Source organism: Anoplopoma fimbria, chromosome 5, assembly GCF_027596085.1.
Source record: "Anoplopoma fimbria isolate UVic2021 breed Golden Eagle Sablefish chromosome 5, Afim_UVic_2022, whole genome shotgun sequence".
Taxonomy (NCBI): Eukaryota; Metazoa; Chordata; class Actinopteri; order Perciformes; family Anoplopomatidae; genus Anoplopoma; species Anoplopoma fimbria.
The window spans coordinates 10069291-10090581 of record NC_072453.1 but is presented as its reverse complement, the minus strand read 5'-3'; the positions used below and the strand labels follow the sequence as shown (position 1 = coordinate 10090581).

Below are 21291 nucleotides of genomic sequence, written 5' to 3'. Positions count from 1 at the left end.
CTGCCACTCATCTGTATGTGTTGCACAAGTTCACCACCTAGTGGTCAAAAAGTGAGTGTACAACTTCAAACCTGCAGTGGAGTCGTTATATATACTCAGGATACCAAACCACTGTGTGGACTAGCATCATCACTTCAAGTCTTCTCCATATGTGGAAGAACATGAAACAGCAGTGTTTTAGGTAAAAAGTCTGGTTTCAAATGCTTGAAGGTTTTGTGAAGTACGCTTCTTCACTTTCTTGCTGAGAGTCAGATGAGAAGATTGATACCTCTCATGAATGGAGAGAAAATATGAAAAATATTCCCTTAGCTCAGCATAAAGACTGGAAACAGAGAGAAACAGAAAGCTTGGCTCTGTTCAAATGTAGCGAAATCTGCTTGCTGCACCTCTAAATTAAAAATGTATATGTTGTATTTGTTTAATTGAAGGTTTTACGGAGTCAGGGTATGGTCTTTATGCTTAGCTAAGCTAACCTAATTGCCTCCTGGCTCCACCATTATATTTAACTGACAGATATGAGAGTGGTATCAATCTTCTCGTCTAAATCAAATTTATCGACTGCTTTCTTTGCTTGCGATATATTTTCTAGCTATATATATATATATTTATATATACGTATATTTATCTGGACTTTCTGCAAGAAAGTGAATGTGAGTAATTCCCAAAATGTAATAACTTTAACTTTAAAACCTGCCATATATATTACAATAATGTGACAAGGACCTATAGCGTTGAAGCAGCATAAAAGCTACTGATGTTTGTGTCCCCAAAACAAACACCAGAGGTCAACAACAACAAAAATCAGCTCATGTCTTGATCATATCTGTCCAATAAATCTCAATAAAATTCACCAAAACGATGAAGACATGAGGTGATTCTTTCGCTGTCTTTTCCCACTGGAGTTCGGAATTTCTTCCTAAATATATTTTAGGCAAACAAACATTTTATATATATATATAAATTTGGTCATTTGTAAGACTTTGGACGGCACTGTATTTATATTTATCCTTAATTAAATGATATTAGCATTAATATTCTAAGATATAACTATTGCAACAATATCATCAGTGTGTGTTTGTGTCTTCAGGATCAGTCCGATCCAGAGCACTGCTCATAAAAAACGCTGACAGCAGCACCGAACCGCTCCTTCAGATACATCTCCAATGTCTCCAGCGGCATTTTTCTCACATCGTATCCTCTGAACTGCTTCTTAGCCGTCTGGCTTACAGGAACGATCTCCTCGGTGCTGTTGCGGTCGTTGCGGCCGATGGTGGCGTGCGTCGGGAAGGCATCCCTCAGCTCCTTCGGCAGACTGTTGTTGTAGTTCGGGCAGCAGTAGGCCGACCAGAGGTACTCGGGCACGGCCACGCGATGGTTACCCAGCCAGCGCTCGTCGCTCTGGTACGGGATGACGCCGGTGACCACGTGAGCTTCTCCGAGACAGTAGGCCGCCAGGGTTTTGTTGACCTCCTGCTCCAGGGCCTCCCAGGGCCCGTCGTTGGAGCCCACCTTCTGGGGGACCACGTTGGTGAGGGTGAAGGTGGAGGAGCGGTCCTCGTGGGTCTGGTGGTGGAGGCTGGGGTTCAAGTGGCCGCGAGAGAAGGAGGAGTTGATGTAGTCCGGATCCACCGCCTGGCTGTCCACCACGTTCTGGTCCAGAGGGCCCGGGGGGAACGGGATCATGTTGCCGGCGGCTCCTGGGTAGGCGAGCTGTTTATGGGTGGGGGGCAGTGATTGAAAGTGGCGAATGACTACATGGACAAAATTATATTATATTATATTAAGTGATGCTTTCAGGTGAACACTAACATCACAACGTTTCCACTGCTCGATAGACTTCTTAGAATAAGATGCTCCTCATTTTTTTTGTGTTTTTCCAGCAACACGTGTCAATTTACACTCGTTACATGTTACAGTCTTTTCAAGATAAACTCCCATTTTCACAGAAAACTACTTAGTTAGTCCAAGAAAAAGTTAGTAAAATACTTAGTTAGGGTTAAAAAAAATTGGGAAACATTTAGCTAGCTTTAAGCTTAGTTTTAAGATGTGAAATAAATAGTTAGGTTAAGGAAAATATGGTGATTGTGGTTAATCCCTCTTCATGATTGTTTGAAGTACTAATCTTGAAGATCAAGTCACTATATATTGCCAAATCAGGCAACACAATGCGTTTTCAGTATAATGAACTGGGTGTTTGTGGCCATTATCCGAGGAAAAATCTCACGTTTCACTCAGTTAGTGAGTTTGCGGCCGAACAAACAAAGAAAAGAGAAATTACTTGATTAAACAGTGTCACGTATGGTTTGGATCTCTGGGAAATAAAATCCAAACACAAACCTGCAATTACCACTTATCGCCACAGGTGTCGCCAAAAAAGAAAAAACAATGTTAATCTGCAAGATTGTAACTTTAAAGATTGTTTTGAAACCTTGAAGACTCTAACAGGAATATAATAATCCCTCTATTTTATTCTAATTTAATGAAGTTGCCAGAGCATGAACACACAAATGAGGCAGTTCTGCTTTACTGCGGCTCATTTCCTCTTTTTCTTGTTATTTACTGTAAACGTCCCTAGAATTCTCTATACTGTGTGAAATATTAACTGATGCTAAACTGCAACATCAGTGTGAACAAAACAAGTCAGATCAGAACTTGTTGAAGAATAATGTCTTGTTTCAGCGAGAATACATTGTGTTTTAGAAGTTAAATTAAAAAAACATTATGGAATGCTAACAATTTTTTCGATTTAACCTTTATTTATCCAGCCTGGTGCCATTATGATTTAAGAAGGATATTATAATGTAAATTTGTTTTATTTAGTATAGCACCTTTCATAGAATACGATTCTCTAAGTCTTTAACAAGAATTTAAAAAAAATATATATATACAAATTTTTAATGTGATTGTTTTAAATAAAAATTCTAAATTTAAAAACTTGTTTCCAGGGGATTCCTGGCTAAGACGATATCATAAAAGTTCCACACTTAAAAGCACAATTAACAGACTTAAAAACAAAATTGCAAACAGATAAAAAACAAAGTTTCACAAAAAAGAGAGAAGTAACAGACTTAAAACAAACAGTAAATGTATGTATAAAAAATGGTAAATAATCATTTATACAGTTTTAAAATGTTTGCATGCTTATAAAATAATCAAAGAGTTTAAAGCATCTCTGTAACTCACACCAAGATGTGTGTGCAAAAACTTTAAAAGCACTTTCACTCAGACAGGAATGACGTAAATCATTTCAAATCTATGAATTAACACCATATTTAAATACATTTGCTCACCTGAGGCTCAAACTTCCAGGATGCGGTTGGTCTCTTTCCTGCTGGTGCCGAGTACAAATAGGCCGAGAACCACGGAGAGCGACGTGGTCGACTGTACAAGGTGGCGAAGCGGTACTGGTTGTAATACCGTTGGCAGATCGGGGTCCCAACCAGACCTTTAGGGGGCCAAGACTTATAGAAGACCGGCAGACACGGAGAGAAATCCCCAACGTCGGCCGCACACATGAAGCACCAGCCGGCGGTGAAGACCAGGACGAGGACAGAGCTGAGATGAGACATTCTGACGAAGGACTGTTGGTGGTTCGATCCAGAAGTCTAATGCTAGAAGATGTGTCCAGCCTTCATACTCACTTTGAGTGAAATGCAGCGAGGCTTGAATTCCTTCAGAGCAGTTCTCCTTTTTCATCAACACATGACCTTTTGGTGAAAAACAGAAGCACAGTTTCACCATTGGTTTCAGTCTGATCCCTTGATTCTGCTTGTTTTGACTGTTGTACTTCAGTGAATTTAACCTAAAGACTTCCTCTTACACACACATAGTTGAGTTCAGAAGCAATAAAACACTATATCTAATCACAATTTGCTCATTTAAAACTACTACTACTTAGCAGCTGAAGTAAAGAGTACTAAATGTGGATTAATCCGCCGCTGGAAATAGTCCCCAACAAATGCACAATTTCTTCTTGTTTGAGTAACGTTTGATGAGAACTGCAGTGACCAGCTGTTTTAGGTTATTCCCATACAGAACAGGGAAGTCAAAGAGCATCGGTTTTCAGTCCCTTCATGGAACTTGAAGATAAGGAAAATACAGGAAAAAGTCTTATCTTTTAAATGCTTGCAAAAAACAGAAACCAAACCAGAAAGAAACCACATATAAATATAGAAAAGAGTAGAGTCAAACTGTTATTTACTTAACTTTAACTAGACATGTATGAAAATGTATTTAAGAAGTCCATTAATATTCTTAAATCAACAAATTAACTGAACATTTAATTTGTGTCCTGACCTGTCGTATTGGAGTTTGTTGTTGCTTACTGCCTGTTTGCTTATTTATGTTTGTTTGTAGTTTCTTGTTTTTGGGAAGCAAAAGATTAGATTTGATACATATTTATTGTATAGTTGTGTTAACAGCTTGTGTGAAATGCATAATACTTTTTCAATGGATTGAACATATTACAAAAAAACACATGAAAAGAACCCAAGGTCTTTCTTTGACAGAATATGTTTCTTATCAGTGAAATTACCTTTTTTTTGCAGGAGCAGCTCATTGTTCAGATCACAGCAGGCCACCAAAACAAAACTGTTTTGGGAAGAGGGTTTGCAGCACACAGAGAATGAGGATGGGCTCTGTGGGAAAGCTGTTTTCCTCTCCTCCCCTTGAAAAAACACACATTCATACTGAAGTCCATTTGTTGCACCAACCCTCCCCCAACACCCTCTCCTCCTTATGTAACACAATAATCAGGGTTTTGGACTTTGGATTCTTTTCCATGCAGACGCTAGGCTTCACTTGCCCAGAGCAGGCTCAAAGTACATTTCTCCGCTGCTTCTTGGATCTAAAGGTAGGTTATAAAACTTCTGCTTTTTCACACAATGCATTCACAACTCAGTTTAACGCCTTCACAACATTACTGAAAACTAGAGAACTTTTTTTGCTGACACTTACTTGTGCAGGACTTAAAGTTTGCGGCTGATCTGCAGGAGAGAGTGCACAATGTTAGATTCCTCTTTTGACTTTCTCAACAGTAGACTTGCAGAAAGGAAACTTGAAACTTGTGTCTTTTGCATGCTATGAATGAAGACTCAGCTAAGTGTTTTGAGCATGTTAGCAAGTCCCTGCTGAATGCATATAATGAGATTAGAGAGCGTAACAGCAGGCATTAGTTAGCTCAGGCATTCCTCTGGACTTTACTCTGTTAAATCAACACCTCAGGGTTTCCTTTTTAGGGCAGGCACTGTGGGTGTCCATATAGTAATTTCCTTCTGGTTTCAGGTGTAAATCCTAAAGATAGGTTTGGAAAAATCTCCATATAGCCTTAATTGTTTTAATCCCTCATCAGGTAGGCTGCTAGCCATTCTATACATAATAATAATAATTAAGCCTTTATTAGTCCCACAACGGGGAAATTATTTCTCTGCATTTAACCCATCCCGGAGGAGCAGTGGGCTGCAAGGAAGCGCCCGGGGAGCAACTTGGGGTTAGGTGTCTTGCTCAAGGACACCTCGGCATGTTGCAGGTAGAGGGGTTTGAACCACCAACCTTGTGGTTACGGGACAAGCGCTCTACCTCATGTGCCACAGCCGCCTACATGTGTGTACTTCTCACTTAGTGCAACCTAATAAGAACATTTTGCATGGCCATCCATGGGCTAAGGGTTTGAAATCTCTGTTTTATATGATTGACCTGTCTTTCATTTTTCAGAACAGGTTACTTTGTAATATTCAGGATATTAGGACCAAACTGTTTGTCAGTTGACATATGGTGTAAACCAAAGTTACGAACTTATTGTCTCATAAAAAACAACTATAATTCAGAACTTTATGTTAAGTATAATTTAAACAAAAGACAAAGATCCCTATGTGCACAGTTACGCTCAGGAACATTACCATTAGCCCTAGAGACCGGTAGGTTTCATTCACTCCAGAGGAGGACAGAATCTGTTTGTTGTGTGAGCTCGGGGAAATTGAAAATGAGGTGCACTTTTTGTTTTACTGTCCTGTTTACGAGGACATAAGGGATGTCCTCTTCAGTAAAATGACTTCCATTTATGTTGATTTCTTTTGGCTGGATGATTACGAAAAACTTGAGTTGTGTTTTAGGAAAGGAACCTTCTTTGTAGCAGTTTTTATTTGCCAGGCCTGGGAGAGAAGGCAGAATGTTTTGTTTAAGATGGAGCGGTGAAGCAACATGTCATCTTGTCATCAAATGTGACCTGATGAGATGTGGATCCACTGCAGCTGTACTGTATGGTGTCTTGTAAACCCATGAGGGTTGGGCACGTTTTTGTGCATGACACGAAAATAAAAAAATATCTATCTATCTATCTATCTATCTATCTATCTATCTATCTATCTATCTATCTATCTATCTATCTATCTATCTATCTATCTATCTATCTATCTATCTATCTATCTATCTATCTATAGAATACTTATTGTTGTTGAGTACGTTTTTTCTGGCAATAAGCATGAGTTTTAAAGTAGTTGTATTTGTTTGTTCGAAGGTTGTTCGATGGGGAGCATCACAGGTGTTTCCCTTCTGCTTCTGGTGTTGAGTGTGTCCCTCCTGACAAGCTCCAGTGTCCAGGGCGGAAAGATTCTGGTGTTCCCAGTGGATGGAAGCCACTGGGTCAACATGAACCTCCTGATCCAGAGCCTCCACTCCAGGGGCCACGAGGTCACCGTGGTTCGCACGGCCACCAGCTGGTACGTCAAAGAAAACTCTCCACATTACAGCACCATCACCATCACCTTACCGGGAGCCATCCCCATAGAGGAGGAGGACTTCTTTGTGACCTTCCTGGTCAAGATGCTGGCGATCCAAAAAGAGGGGGCATCTCTCAGCAGCTTTGTGAAGTTCTACTGGGAAATGCTCGGTGCGCTGTCGAACATTCACCGACAGGCCAGCCTTTTGGGGGTAGAAATGTTTGAGAACAAGACTCTGATGCAGAGTATTCGTGACACGCAGTTTGACGTGGTTCTTCTGGACCCGGGGTTGCCGGTTGGAGTTCTGGTGGCTCATGAACTTAAGCTGCCGACTGTTTTTAACGTGAGGTGGATCACCAGTGGAGAGGGACATTTTGTGGTGGCTCCATCTCCAACGTCGTATGTTCCAGCATCGGGATACGCCGCGTCGGATAAGATGACCTTTGGGGAGCGGGTCAAGAACACATTCCACTATGTTCTCAACACATGCATAGACAAGTTTATAGTATGCCCTCACTATGATAGACTGGTAGATAGGTACTTTGGTCCAGATGTGAAGTTCTATCACCTTCTACAAGGAGCAGACATCTGGCTCATGAGGGTGGACTTTGTCTTTGAATTCCCCAGACCCACAATGCCAAACATCGCCTACATTGGTGGTTTCCAGTCAAAGCCTTCTAAGCCTTTACCATCAGAGCTGGAGGAGTTTGTTCAAAGTTCAGGAGAGCACGGATTCATCCTGATGTCTCTTGGCACACTGGTGAAAGGCCTACCTCTAGACATCACTTCTGAAATCGCTGCTGCTTTTGCCCAAATTCCTCAAAAGGTCATATGGAGGCACGCCCATGAGCCGCCAAAAAATTTGGGCAACAACACATTAGTGGTAAAATGGATGCCCCAGAACGACCTCCTGGGTCACCCGAAGATTAAAGCCTTTGTGGCTCACGGTGGGACCAACGGGATCTACGAAGCCATGTACCACGGGGTGCCGATTATAGGCATACCCCTTCTGTTTGACCAGTTTGAGAACGTTTTGAGATTGGAGGCGCGAGGAGCCGCTAAGGTGGTGGACGCGACCAAACTCACCCGTCAGAACTTCCTGGAAGCGATACAAGAAGTTCTTCACAATCCCTCCTACAGGGATAACATGAAGCGTCTTTCTGCTCTCCATCGGGACAAACCGATGCATCCTCTGGAAACGGCACTTTACTGGATTGAGTTTGTTATGAGGCACAAAGGAGCTTCACATTTACGCACTGAGTCCTATAAGATGCCCTGGTATGCCTATTATTCTGTGGATGTTATCTGCTTTTTGACATCAGTCTTGTTGCTGCTGACAGCCGTTGTAGTGGGATCAATACGATTCCTTTGCATTCGACTGTGCAGGAGGAGAAAAACCAAACAACCCAAAAAAAAAAAGGAGTAGTTTCTGACTCCTAACATTAGATTAGTTCACATTAAAATGAATAAGTCATATTAAACGACAGGGCTGGTGATAAACTCCTAGCCATATTAGCGCCATTGTTTTAGGGATGTCAATATCGTGCCCGTCAGTGGGTCGCTAGGTCGGTCGGTCCACCACTTTGATCCAGAATGAAATGACTCAACAACTATTGAATTGGTTGCCATTCAATTTTATCAAGACAATCATGTTCCCAAGAGTATATATCCTAATCTGTTGGTAATCCAGATTTGGGGGTTTTGAGTGAAATGTCTCGACAACTATTTGATAGATTGGTGTTTAATTTGGCACAGATGTTGGGGGGTGTTTATCAGTATTTTAACAATATTGCATACATTAAATGAAGGAAAATATACTTTTCAGTGGACAACTGTGTTTCTGTATTTACTTCCAACAGTAATCATCTGTTTTTAGTTGCACTATTAGTTTGTTAAGTAAGTATTTGAAGGTTCTTACTCATGATATGCAGACCTGAAGTTTAACAAGATGTCCAAAAACACACCTGTTATGCCTTATTTCATGTTTTTAAAAATGAATGCTGCAACTTTATGTTATGTATTATCTTGGTTATTATCACTTGAACAAATAAAATGCAGTCTGTTATACCTGAAGAAAATTATACTTGAAAATAAAAAAGTAAGAAAAGACTTGCCAGATACTGTCTTTATTTCCTGCAATAGAGCAATGAAAGAATTGGACTCTGAAGTATTGTTTTATTTTGAAAGAAATTTTTCACATAGCAGCATGAACAGTATACATCAGAGTTATAGTCCTATAATATCCACTGTATGGAAAAGTAAAACTTCAAACTACTGCTATATTTACAACATAAAATTAGAAATAAAAACATTCTTGGACGATTTAAACATTATTTTCACAGATCCATCGATAAGGTGTCTCACAGGAACCATCCATCCAGGACTTGAGTTCATTTTCACTGGTGTCCATGTGTCCACAGTCTTCTCCTAGAGGGTCGTCCAGCTTCCAGTCGTCAGGCTCCGTCCCCAATCCTGGTCTACTCAGCCAGAACCTGCAGAAAGTGAAATTTCAAATGTATTATATCAGGATGAACCCGTTGAGATGTATTAACAAACATGCACAAAATAAATACGAATAACCAAACAAATAAAAAAGCAAATTATAAAATTTAAATAGAAAAGAAGACTTATTCAAATCAGAAGGAGCCTGAACGTAGAAGCATTTATTACTCATTTTAGTTACAAAATGAGTAATAAATGCTATTTATATATCTTTAATTTATATAGAGTATCTGATGAGAGCGTCTTATGAAACATTCAGACGTATAAGGAGCTAAATTAATTGTTTTAAAGAATAAGGATAGTTAAGGTTAATGCATTTAAAAAATAAAGGTGTGCTGTGTTACATAACCCTTACTTTGTCTTATTTCATATAGTATCACTAAATCAGGATAATCACTCATACAGTCACACACATAACCTTACGTTCTACACTGTAAAAACAAACAGTTGGCATTATGTTTCTGGAAACCTAAAACATGTAACTCCAATATTCTTTCTCTTTTTGCTCCGTTTTTGGTCCCCACCAGCTCCCTAACTACTTAATACTTTTATAGAAGAAATTGATAATAATGTTGTTCTTTCAGTGTATTTGAAAAATCATTAATTTGCAGAAATAAGAAAATTAATAAATGAATATTTTTGTTTATTGACAGATCCTGTCATTAGTTATTGTCTGTAACTCGCAGAAACAAATTTGATATAAGAAATGTTTGAGTTTGACAGTGATTTTTGACAGTGATTTAAAAAAAATACATATTCATTTATTTTACTTTAGTGGCTACAAAATTGGTTGCTGTTGAAATGAGTCAAAATATGTAAAATCAGTATGAGAATCATTTTTGCCAGTGTTACCAGTGTGTCCCTGTGCTTTGACTTACTGGACATCTGAAGACACTCGGCTGCCATCCACCCATTTCCATTCACCCTCCTCCTCCACGTCCGTCAGACCGATCCACAGCCGGCTGCTGCTCGGCTGCAAAGTCTGGCTGCTCTCAAAGACAAAGCTCTAAAAACAGAATACATGATTCAGATTATAAAAATCTTGGAAAGAGATTTGTTATAATTGTTTTAGTTCCCCTCTTGATGTCCTCTACCTGTTCTGGTTCACTGTTGATGATGAGCAGGTCGCCCCCTTGTGTCTGACACCAGGCTCTACTGGAGCTCCATGTTTGGAGGCGAGAGGAGAAGAAGTAGCATTTGTTCTCAAACAGACTCCAGCTGTCGGGACATTTTCTGCAAATCCGTTCTGTGGAAAAATAAACCATTTCTCTGTTAAGTTAACAGTTGTCTTGTTGCAGAATTTAAACCTCTTATCATCCAGTGTTCTCCTCGTATTTCCCCTTTAACCTTGATATATTTGTTTTTGTGTCTCTGTGCTACTTTTCTTTTGCTTATTTTAAAGGGTAAGTTTGGTGATATTCTATATTTTTCTTATTGTCATCAAATCCCTTGAAAATAGTCCCAAACAAATGCATTTTTTACTCCTGTTTGCATAACGTTTGTTAAAAACTACAGTGGTCAGCTATTCTAGAAAATGAATAAGCCTTTTTTTTTTATGAATAGATATTTTTGATGGCTGTTTGATGGCTGACATCTTTAGTAGGGAACTTGGTCAAAACGTATTGAAAAACAAACTTCCTTATTGTTGGTTTTGGTCTTTGTTTGTGATTTGCTGAGAATAACATTAATATAATAACACCAGCTTTATAAACTGAACTTGAGCTGGCCAACTAGCCTTCACACTTGAATTCAATTTAATCAAAGCTACCATTAACATTGGTAAAATACTGAATATGTACCTTTTGTGTTGAGATTAACCACAGGGCAGTAAAGGTCCAGGGAGTGAAAGGCCTCCTTAATTGAATCGATGTCCACCATTTTTCTGTCCATCTCGTTTGTCCTTCTTTCCTCTCGCTCTTCTACTTCCTGCCTCTCTGTCATCAACACAGAGCTCAGGTTCTGGTTTTGTTCTTGAAGTTCTGTTAACCTCTCACAGTCGTCGCTCAGATTTTTAACTTCTCCTTGAAACTTGTCGTTGATATCCTGCAGCTTCTGATTCTTTTCCTTCACTTGAACCAGCTCGTCCCTCAGCAGGCTGTTGATCTGAGAGAGCCGTCGTCCATCCTCCTCTCTCAGAGTGTTGGAGTCCAACAGATGTTTGATAGTCTGAGACATGTTCAGCTCCTTCACCTCCTGCTCAGACGTGTACCGAACCATCCTCTCGTGTTCTTGTGTGAGGCGTAAATTCGTAGAAATTAGATTCACAATCTGCTCTGTTAGCTCGGTGCTCTCCAGACTCAAAGCCAGATTAGCAGACATCAGATTAGCCAAAGTGTTGTTGAGGAGCTTGGTCTGTTCTTGCAGCCAGGCGCTATGCTCCTTCAGGAGGTCGTTGTCTCTTCTGAGGTCGTTGTTTGCTGTAGATATAGTGAGGTAGTTGTCACTGATGTTCTGATAGTCAAACAGGAGGCTTTTCCATTCTGGCTTGCTGTCTGACTCATTGTTATCTGTAAAATTAAAGAATCATTAAAACACAAAACGCTTCTAAATCTAAATCCAGCACGTTAAACTTTGTATGCAACATCTTTAAAAAAAGTTTATGAACACACATGATTGAACTGACATTTCAAAAAGATGTTCTTATTTCCTTTTTTTCCTGAGAGATAAATTATGCAAATATCAATCTGCAGGACATGGTTAGCCTATCTGAGCATAAATAATAGAATCAGGGGAAACAGTCTAACAGTCTCCAAATTTAAAATAAGCACCTAAAAAACTTTCTGACTTCATATTATTCAACATATTGGGAAATACCACCATTCGCTTTTTTGCGGAGAGTTAATGAGAAGATCAGTACCACTTTAATGTCTTCCACTAGTTTCCTAGAGGTTGCCGGAAAACCAGTGGAGCCTCATTTAGAAATAGATTTTGAATCTGTTTACCACAAACAATCTGTAAAAACCCACTGTGCTCTTTGGGCTCAGCAGCAAACAGCAGACAGATTCAGTTACAGACTAACTGGTGAACATTGTGGAGTATTCAGCAGCTAAAAAGACAGATATTTGGTGGTGGAGACCAAAAACAGAGCTAAAGGAGAGATAATATTGGATAATATCTCATTCACTCTTTGAGCTTCTCATAATTAACTTGTAACTTTTACTTACACAAGACAGAAAGAGCTACGCAGGTCAGGAGCAGAAACAAGCAGAGTGTTGAGAGAACAAAGACTGGACAGAAGTGGTGACACGTCAGTTTCCTTCTGGTACCGAGGCAATCTGAAGCTACAAAATACAACACACACATTCATTATTATTATGATTATTCATGAATCAACATTATACAGGGGTAAGGTTTATGTTCTGGATGTGATATAGATTCAGCTTTTATATTATATGATTTTACGTTAATAGACAACAAACATCAACAAAAATCTTATTTTCTTAAAAGTCAGTGCAGTAAAATATTTACTTGTTTTGAATGAAAATCAACCTGTTTCCAAAAACAAAGTTACATTTTTCTTGATCTTTGTGCAGCGATGTGCCAAAAATTGATAATATAAATAACATAAATAAATTGGTAAATTATTTATATTATCAAATGTATTTATAATCAAAACAGATTAAAATATTTTAACTGCATGTGGAAATAAGGATTTTGGATTCATCTATAGACCAAGTGAGTGTCCATCCTATTTAGTATTTTTAAGCAGCAGACAAACATTTAATAAACAGTTTATAAAACAATATAATGAAGTTATAAGAAGATATAGGAACATTGTAAGGATTTATTAATGTACATCTGTTTGTCATCAGTTATAACTTCTCGTATGAAGATATGTTGTATTATTAGAACTGTGTTTTACTATATTGTCTTTCATTATCTGGTGGTCTTTATTTTAAACAAGTTATAGCTCTTAATAAACATGAATACATCTGCTTTCATTAAAATGTGTTATAAATATATTGACTGGTGTTAATGAATGCTAAGTGAATTATTGACCTTCTGAAGTTGTATTACTTACATGTTTCCTGATCCTGCTTGGCTGACGTCACTGAGATTGAGCCGGAGGTTGGATTATTAATCCAGGGGAGGCACTGATGTCCGACCATTTTACCTTTCACAGTGTCAGATACCTGGATGAACTGGACAGAAATATAACAAAAAAGGAGGAAAGAAAAGGGTGCATTGTGTTTTAGTTGCATTCCGATCACAGGTGTGGAGGAAAACATAAATGCTCAATTTGTTGTCAGTCAGATTGTGTTTTCTGTGACTAGACATCAAACAGTCAGAACACAAAAAAAATAACTTTTTGTTAAAGCTTCTGACACCTCAGACAAAGTGTTGCTGTGGTTTTCCTGTTATGTATCATCAAAGAGTATCACAGTATCTCTGCTACACTGCTCATATGATTTATCATTATACTGTTAATGTACACACAGACGATTCAGACGTAGTTCAGAGGGCATAGTTATGGTTTATATTTACACAGTCGTTGAAAGTACAGTACTTAAGTACAATTTTGAAGTATTTGTACTGATTATATCTATATATTTTATATTTAATTCATCAAAATCTTCAACATTAAAATGAAGCTTGGGTTTTTGGGGTGAACTGTCCCTTTAAGTACAATACTAGTATAATAATAGCAGTATTTTCATTAATGCAATTTAACATACACTTCCTGTCAGAGGGATATATTGTACTTTTTCCTCCATTATACATTTATATCACAGCTCTACTAGTTACTTTAAATATTTTACATAAATACAGCACACACATTATATAAACATTTTTTGTTTTCAACAAATATGATGCATTTTTTAAAGATTTAAGTACTTTTACTTTTGATGCTTTAATTGCATTTTGATTATAATACACTACAGTAAAATCATGAAAACTGAGTATTTTTTCAGTGTGGTATTGCTAATCTCAGTCACTCTGAAACTAATATACTTTAAGTACATTTTTTCATGCAGTACTTTTACTTGTAATGAGAATCTTTGCATTGCCATATTGCTGCTGAACTTTAGAAAAAGATCCAAATACTTACAGCACAGATGGAACAAACTGCTGCTGATATATTGTCGTGTCTCTCCTCAGTCCGTCCCGTTCTGGTTGTTTAGAGATTCACAGCGAGACTACGACTCATTTATAGCCCTCTCACCTCCTGCTGCTTTACATCCAATAGGTGGAGATTCTCTAATAATGGCCAATTCTGTTAGATGTCACCTTATCTCTCACTTAACAATAGTCACTGAGGACACAACTGTTACTGTCACTGTTTGTCACTGTTTGGCTTTTAAACCACAAACTGGTTCTAACTTGTGAAAATTAATCAGTTATTTGTGAAGTTCTTGACAAGTTTAAGAATCCAGCCTTTAAATAAAAAAGATATATTTAGTCTAAAATCAACAGTAATTTGCTTTTACCTCATTTGAACCAGTAGGTGTCAGTGTGTCCTTTCTGGCCAAAAGTATGTACATCTCCACATACTTTTGTGTACTTTTGGTACACACAGTTTAGGGTGTTCTTTGTTCCAATAAGTGAAATCTTAATGTTAAGCATTCTCAATAGCTGCCCCCTCACTCTGGAACTCTCTCCCCAAACACATCCGAGACTGCAATAATCTTTCAATGTTCAAATCAGAAATCAAAACTCACCTCTTCAAAACTGCTTTTCATGTCTGACTAATGCTGTGTGTTTTAAGTTTTTAGTGTGTAGCTTTTAAATGCTGTTTTTAAATGTCTGTAAAGCGTCTTTGAGTACTCTGAAAAGCACCCTATAAATAGAATGTATTATTATTATTATTATTATTATTATTATTATTATTATTATTATTATTATTATTATTATTATAGTGAGTATTTTCATACCGTCTTTTTCTAATTTACACTTTTTTTGTGTGTAATCAACAGATAACTTTACCTTTTCAGGTGTCTAAAAATGATTTGACTTTAGTTGAACTGGTCACATATTTGCACCGGGGTCGCAAGATAACAATGCTTCATTTTGAGAGGCCAAAAGCCAAAAAGGTTTCAGACACTATTCCAGCTTTGTAGCACAACAGTTTGTTCCTTTCTTGTAACCAGAAGAATGGAGGCTGTTAGACCGGCATATTAATGTCTGTGGTTTTGGAATGATATGTTAAAATATCACATATGGATTTAACCCTCAAATGTACACATACTTATGCAATCTCACTTCACCGGGCAAAAAACAACAACTCCTGAATGTATTTTATTCATTTAAAAAAAAAAACCAACAACACAAGGCTTTCCTGAAGTTTGCATTTTTATTACATTTAATGATGATAAATGTTGTGCCAAACATGCAGCTACCAGCAGGACATCTAGTAACAACAGAGTCTGCAAGATAAGAGAGACAATGCTCTTTCTCTGCTTGGAGAATCATCCCTGAGAAACTGCAGAGATGCTGCTCTTAAACAAACATGTTACCACTGATATGTGTGAGAAAGGAAATGCATACCATCATTGTTTTAACAGCCTCTGTCTCCTGTCTGTGTAGCAGAACATTGTTTTTAAACCAAATGCATTATTTCCTGGATACTTTGGCCCATTTACTTTGCATTGAGCCCCATCCTAGACCCCTTTTCTTTTAATAAAAATGATGACGCTGGCTAACAAGTTTGTAAAAATAATGGCTGAAGAAAATATGAGTTTATCTCAATATATTCAGTCACTCAGTCTTAGGGACCACAAGTGTTGCTAAAAAAAGTTAACATTAACCAACGGAACGATACAAGCCGATGGTAGCTTTTTTTTGTTACCAGTTTAACGTTAGCGTGGAAGCCTGGTAGAATTAGCAAGATAGCTAGCTAACTAGCCTTCAGCTAAATGAGTAAAATGTAATGACTTAATGTTACATTCACACACATTACTATTGCCAGTATAAGTGACCACTTTGTTGGGATCATTTTCTGTAACATACAGTACCAGTGAAAAGTTTGGACACACCTTCTCATTCAACTACTTTGAAGAATCTAAAATATAAAACATATTCTGGTTTGTTGAGCATTTGTTTGTTTACCACATAATTCCACATGTGTTCCTTCATAGTTTGGATGTCTTCAATATCAATCTACAATGGAGAAAAAAAAAAAAGAAAAATAAAGAAAAACCATTGAATGAGAAGGTGTGTCCAAACTTTTGACTGGTACTGTATATTGCATGAAAATATAGCTTTCAAGCTACACTGGTTACAGAAAATATGCCCCCGACAGCGAGCCAAGAAAAGCCGGAATCATTCAATAGAGTATTTAATAAATGGACCTCACTGTGCTCACAATAAAGTTTCACACAGAACCAGGTTATGTTGAACAGAAACTGGAGGGCCGACCGTGGCATTGGGTGGTGTGTGAAGAAGGAAATTTTACTATGAGTTGACCTGGTTGAACCTTATTGTGTGTGTGTGTGTGTGTGTGTGTGTGTGTGTGTGTGTGTGTGTGTGTGTGTGTGTGTGTGTGTGTGTGTGTGTGTGTGTGTGTGTGTGTGTGTGTGTGTGTGTGTGTGTGTGTGTGTGTGTGTGTGGGGGGGGGGGTCCTTCACGCCTCATTCCAGTGCATACAGAGGACAAACGGAGACGGTTACAGTGAGACTCTGTGCTAATGATTCCTCCGGCTTCTAATCTTCTGCATCTCTTACAACCTATCAGGAACCATCAACATCACAGAGCGTCTATCACAGTAGATTAGCCAACGCTTCTATACTTGTGAGGACTCTCATTGACATCATGTGTTATCTAAGCTATGATCTAAACCACACAGTAACGCTAACCCCCCAAAAACAGCCCTTTGAAGAAGTGAGCCCTGACTAAATGCTTTCATTTTGAAAACAGATGTCCTCACGCTCACGAGTCTGAAACTCACGTTTGTCCTCCCAAAGATCGCACACACACAAATACGTGTGTCTAAAATATGTGTATGCACTTTTAGCTCACCATGTGTTCAGCTTCTTGCAGCATTCCATGCATTTGGTTCGGTTTAGTTTAATTATTTGAACAAAGAATAAAATATAAAAACATAAGGTAAGCCATTATAGCCCTAAAAAGAATTGTGCTGGTTAAAAAAACAAAAGGTCTTATGAAGTGAACTCACCAAAAAAGGAGAAATATCAAAAATAACAATGTATATATAAAGAAAATGCACTGCAATTGCTAGAAACAAACAAATGCAACTGTTAGAAACAGATACACAAATCAATTACGAAGAGAAACAAAATGACCACAAATAGAGACAAAACAGCTGCAAAAAAAGACACAAAGAGACTCCCATCAATGATGAAAAATGACAAAATAATCACAAAGAGGCAAAAAAAAAAAGCTAAACATCTATGAAATATGTGTGCCTTGTTCCTATGTTAGAGGATTGGTGGGGTCTTTTGCATGTCTGTATCCAGGGGCCCATCGTCTCATAATTTATCCGTGAATATACATACTGATTCTTGAAAAAAGGGACAAAACATAACCTACATAGAAAAGACTGTTTTATCTTAAAAAAAACACATGCATTAATTATAAGAAAAGTGAGTAAAAAGTTACAAGTACGAATTTAAAAGATGTTTTTAAAAAATATTTACACAAATTTGTTAAAATGTAGGGTATAATACATTGTAGTCAAAAAGTATCAGGACACTGGTGTATTTCTTCCTGTTTCTACTAAAAATATTTAAATATACTGTGTCTATGAGTTTCACAGTGTTTCAGATTAAAGGTGAAACACACAAGGTTTCATGCATAAATAGTTCATTTAGAAGTGCTGACAAGCTGACTTTGTTACTTATACAATAGAGCCAGACTAGAGGTCTCCCCCTGTTCTTTGTGCTAAGCTAGGCTGACTCACTACTGACTCCTAAATTCATATTTAAAGGGCCAGTGTATGGCATTTTCAGCTGTATGCAATCTGCAACCTCGCCACTAGATGCCACTAAATTCCACACACTGCTCATTCAAAACATACTAAGTGTCAGTGATACACATAAAAAAACATATAAAAAGTAAAAAACTTTTTCATTTCTTATTGAGATTTAAGGTTGCTTCATAACTTCTTTTTCAACTTTTAATTTCCCACCAGACGGGATAAAACAATATGTACAGATTATGTTTAAGTTTAACGTATAGCACGAGAGTCTAACACGACTCACTCTTGGACACTACTTTTCCAAATCACCAGATAAACCAGTACGGGGATGATGCTCACAGGGATGAGAGTGAGGGCGATCACCACCTCCTGAGGTGCGTCTACAAATGAAGGCTCCTCCTTAGAGCAGTTGTGGAAGTAGTTTGAGTGGATGGAGAGGAAGAAGTCCTGGGTGTTGGGGTTTGGGTAATAACAGTGAACCAATACAGACAGTATTTCCAGACAGACCGCCATTTTGTCGTATGGTCTGGAATAGATCGAGAAACCAGCATGTTAATCAGGCGGCAACCTCTGGTTCTGAAAAGTGAAGCCAATGCTTCATGTCTTAAAGCTCCATTCTCTCTACTGTCCATCAGGGGGCGACTCGTCTGGTTGTATAGAAGTCTATGAGAAAATGACTCTACTTCTCTCTTGATTTATTCCCTCAGTAAACATTGTAAACATGAGTTTATGGTCTCAATCTCTAGTTTCAAGTCTTCTTCAATACAGCACAAAATGACACATTCATCTAATTTATACTTTATTTCTAGATGACTTGAACTACATCAGAGAAACCAATGATTTATTTATAATATTGCACCCCAAAGAACATATATAATATTCCATCTGTCCCTGCAGTGCATTTTGCATTTTGTTTTTGGGCTAAGTTTGGAGGGATAGTTTTGAAACTGAGGCAACGAAACCAAAAATATACAGTTTGAAATTAGAAATAAAATAGTATAAATTTAAGTATTTTAGTATAAATAAAGTGGGCCTTTTAAAAAAACAGAGATAACCTTATGAAATCTTACCTGATGATATTTTCCAGCACACACCAGTTTTCCGTGCTAATTGACATCATTTCTTTGTGAAAATCGTCACCACAAATGCTGTGAATGGACATTACCAGCAAGTGTTCATTGCAATGCTTGCCTTGGAACTGATTTTCCTTGTCCTGAAAATGCTCTGCAAAGTCATGTGAAAGAAAAAGACACACATATCAAACAACACCCACTGTTTTATTTAAAAAGTACATTATTCTGTGTGCTTTACTGTGTATAATGACAGATATATGTGTTATATGTGTTATATGTTTCATGCTTCTTTATTCAGCGACAGGATGTCAGTAGTGCATTTTTCTTTATCTTGGCTTTTACCTAAAAATGAAACTAGGTGCCTGATACCTTATCACCAAGTAAACAGTTTCTTACAGGAAATTTATTTCCTGATAAGGAAGTTGAGTTTCTTCTCCTCATGCTGAACAAGTAAAAGCACTCACCATTATCCTCAACAAGTGTAATGTTGTTGTTTTGCAGTTCATCCTCAATTAGACTCGTCTTGTCTTTGTACAAATTGGATGTCAGGTTGCCTGGTTTTATTGTAGCTGCAGGCAAAGAGACGTTTATTTGAGCAATATTCTCCACGTTTGGGGATTAAACTATGTCAAATCCACATGACGACTTCATCCTTTTTGGGGATGCAACAATATAGGATTATATCGCAGATTGCAATAAAAAACATCCGTTGTCCTATCTGAAATGCAATAAAAATATTTTTCTCTTAACTAAATGTAAGATTAAGGGATTTCCAGTATGTTTTAGTACCATTTTAAGAGTTTTAAACATATTTGAATGATTATCAGGATTATAATGGGAATTGCAATTATTTTAGTGAATCACTCTAAAGCTAAAACAAGTAGACAGAAAGTTAATAAAAATATATTTTTCAAGCCTCAATGCCACATTTTCTTTTGTTTCAGTTTGCTAATTATCCGGATTTCCTGCTTTTATTTTTCATACATGATTTAGTAAACGAATAGTCTGACAAATTTATTAGTATATTGATCGATTGTCGGACAATTCTAGTAAATGATGAATTGTTAAAGTCAATTCACTGATTTTGGATTGTTTAAATCGAAGTCACTTTCATTGAACATGTTGAACTCTAAACCAAACAATTAATAAAGATTAATCATGCACAACAAATGAAAAACAAGGTCTTACTGTTGTTGGTGATGGACTCTCTGAATGTTTGGTTCCCCTCAACTTTGATCAACTCTTCCTCTGTCATGTTGGCTGTCTGTGAACTCACATTACCTGTGGACACAATTCAACAACACAAGAACAATTCCAGCACATATTTAAAAAAATACTCTCACACCAACCTTTTCTTTGCTGCTGCTAAAGCTAAAATGCTCCCCCACAACTTTTTCCTTCATCAATCTCACACACATGAAAACAATGGACACCAAAAAACAGGAAATGCTTAGAGAGTAAAACAGAATCGAGCTAAAAACCCACGTGCTTTTGTGAAGTCGGATACATACCGAGGATGAGGACGAGGAAGAGCAGGTACAGGATCATGGTGCAGAGCGGCGAGGGCATCGGTAGTAACCTTTGAGGCCAGTCGGTGACCCGAGGTGCCATTAATAAGGCTGATGGTCTGAGAGCTGAGTGGATTTAAGGAACAAGCCCAACCCTCTTTATCTCAGCACTGCTGGCTGTGTTTGTTGTGTTTGTGCATGTGTGGTGATGCTGAATATGACTGATAACAGACTGAATGATAGAAGAGGAAGAGGAGTGGAAGAAGGGGAGATAACAATCTATTACTGAGTTAAAGGTGCCTTGTGGAGGGATGATGGGATTAATAAATACAAACCATAACCTCCACTATATCTTAAACTAGTTTTCACCACTATCAACTTATTTTATTACTGAATTATCCTATTTTGTATCACAATTTTTTGGATTTGATCATTTTATTGTTTTTAGCTTCTTTTTGTCTCCTGTTTTTTTCAATACCTTTTTACACCTTTTTTAAATTAGGTCTAATGATCAAATGCATTGTGCACTAATTTTGAGGACTGAATACAATTATACACACCATTAATAAGATGGGACTATTAGTTGGAAGACTTATAATCACAAATTACTACAGTTT

At 37.7% G+C, this 21291-nt stretch overlaps 4 protein-coding genes across 5 annotated transcripts; 1 reads left to right on the top strand and 3 right to left on the bottom strand.

The window, feature by feature from the left end:
- Window positions 1-1080: 1080 nt before the first annotated feature.
- Window positions 1081-5164, bottom strand: LOC129090984 (endonuclease domain-containing 1 protein-like). The gene is made up of 4 exons (XM_054598385.1): window positions 4957-5164; window positions 4535-4666; window positions 3291-3707; window positions 1081-1710 (listed from the first exon to the last, which is right to left on the bottom strand). Exons 3-4 carry the CDS (start codon window positions 3567-3569, stop codon window positions 1090-1092), a joined length of 900 nt encoding a protein of 299 aa, XP_054454360.1. The 5' UTR covers window positions 3570-3707; window positions 4535-4666; window positions 4957-5164; the 3' UTR covers window positions 1081-1089.
- On the top strand, window positions 4791-8806 carry LOC129090983 (UDP-glucuronosyltransferase 2C1-like). Its single transcript, XM_054598384.1, has 2 exons — window positions 4791-4852; window positions 6515-8806. The coding sequence occupies exon 2, from the start codon at window positions 6523-6525 to the stop codon at window positions 8140-8142; it is 1620 nt and encodes a 539-aa protein (XP_054454359.1). The 5' UTR covers window positions 4791-4852; window positions 6515-6522; the 3' UTR covers window positions 8143-8806.
- Window positions 8807-9039: 233 nt separating this feature from the next.
- Window positions 9040-13327, bottom strand: LOC129091800 (asialoglycoprotein receptor 1-like). The gene is made up of 5 exons (XM_054599495.1): window positions 13240-13327; window positions 11018-11725; window positions 10313-10464; window positions 10097-10224; window positions 9040-9208 (listed from the first exon to the last, which is right to left on the bottom strand). Exons 1-5 carry the CDS (start codon window positions 13325-13327, stop codon window positions 9040-9042), a joined length of 1245 nt encoding a protein of 414 aa, XP_054455470.1.
- Window positions 13328-15499: 2172 nt separating this feature from the next.
- LOC129091486 (uncharacterized) lies at window positions 15500-20854 on the bottom strand. 2 transcript variants are annotated; one of them, XM_054599133.1, is made up of 5 exons: window positions 20678-20854; window positions 20355-20447; window positions 19631-19735; window positions 19164-19317; window positions 15500-18619 (listed from the first exon to the last, which is right to left on the bottom strand). In XM_054599133.1, the coding sequence occupies exons 1-5, from the start codon at window positions 20775-20777 to the stop codon at window positions 18373-18375; spliced, it is 699 nt and encodes a 232-aa protein (XP_054455108.1). In that variant the 5' UTR covers window positions 20778-20854; the 3' UTR covers window positions 15500-18372. The 2 variants fall into 2 exon arrangements, with proteins under 2 accessions (XP_054455108.1, XP_054455109.1); XM_054599134.1 differs by having other exon boundaries at window positions 15500-16316.
- Window positions 20855-21291: the final 437 nt, after the last annotated feature.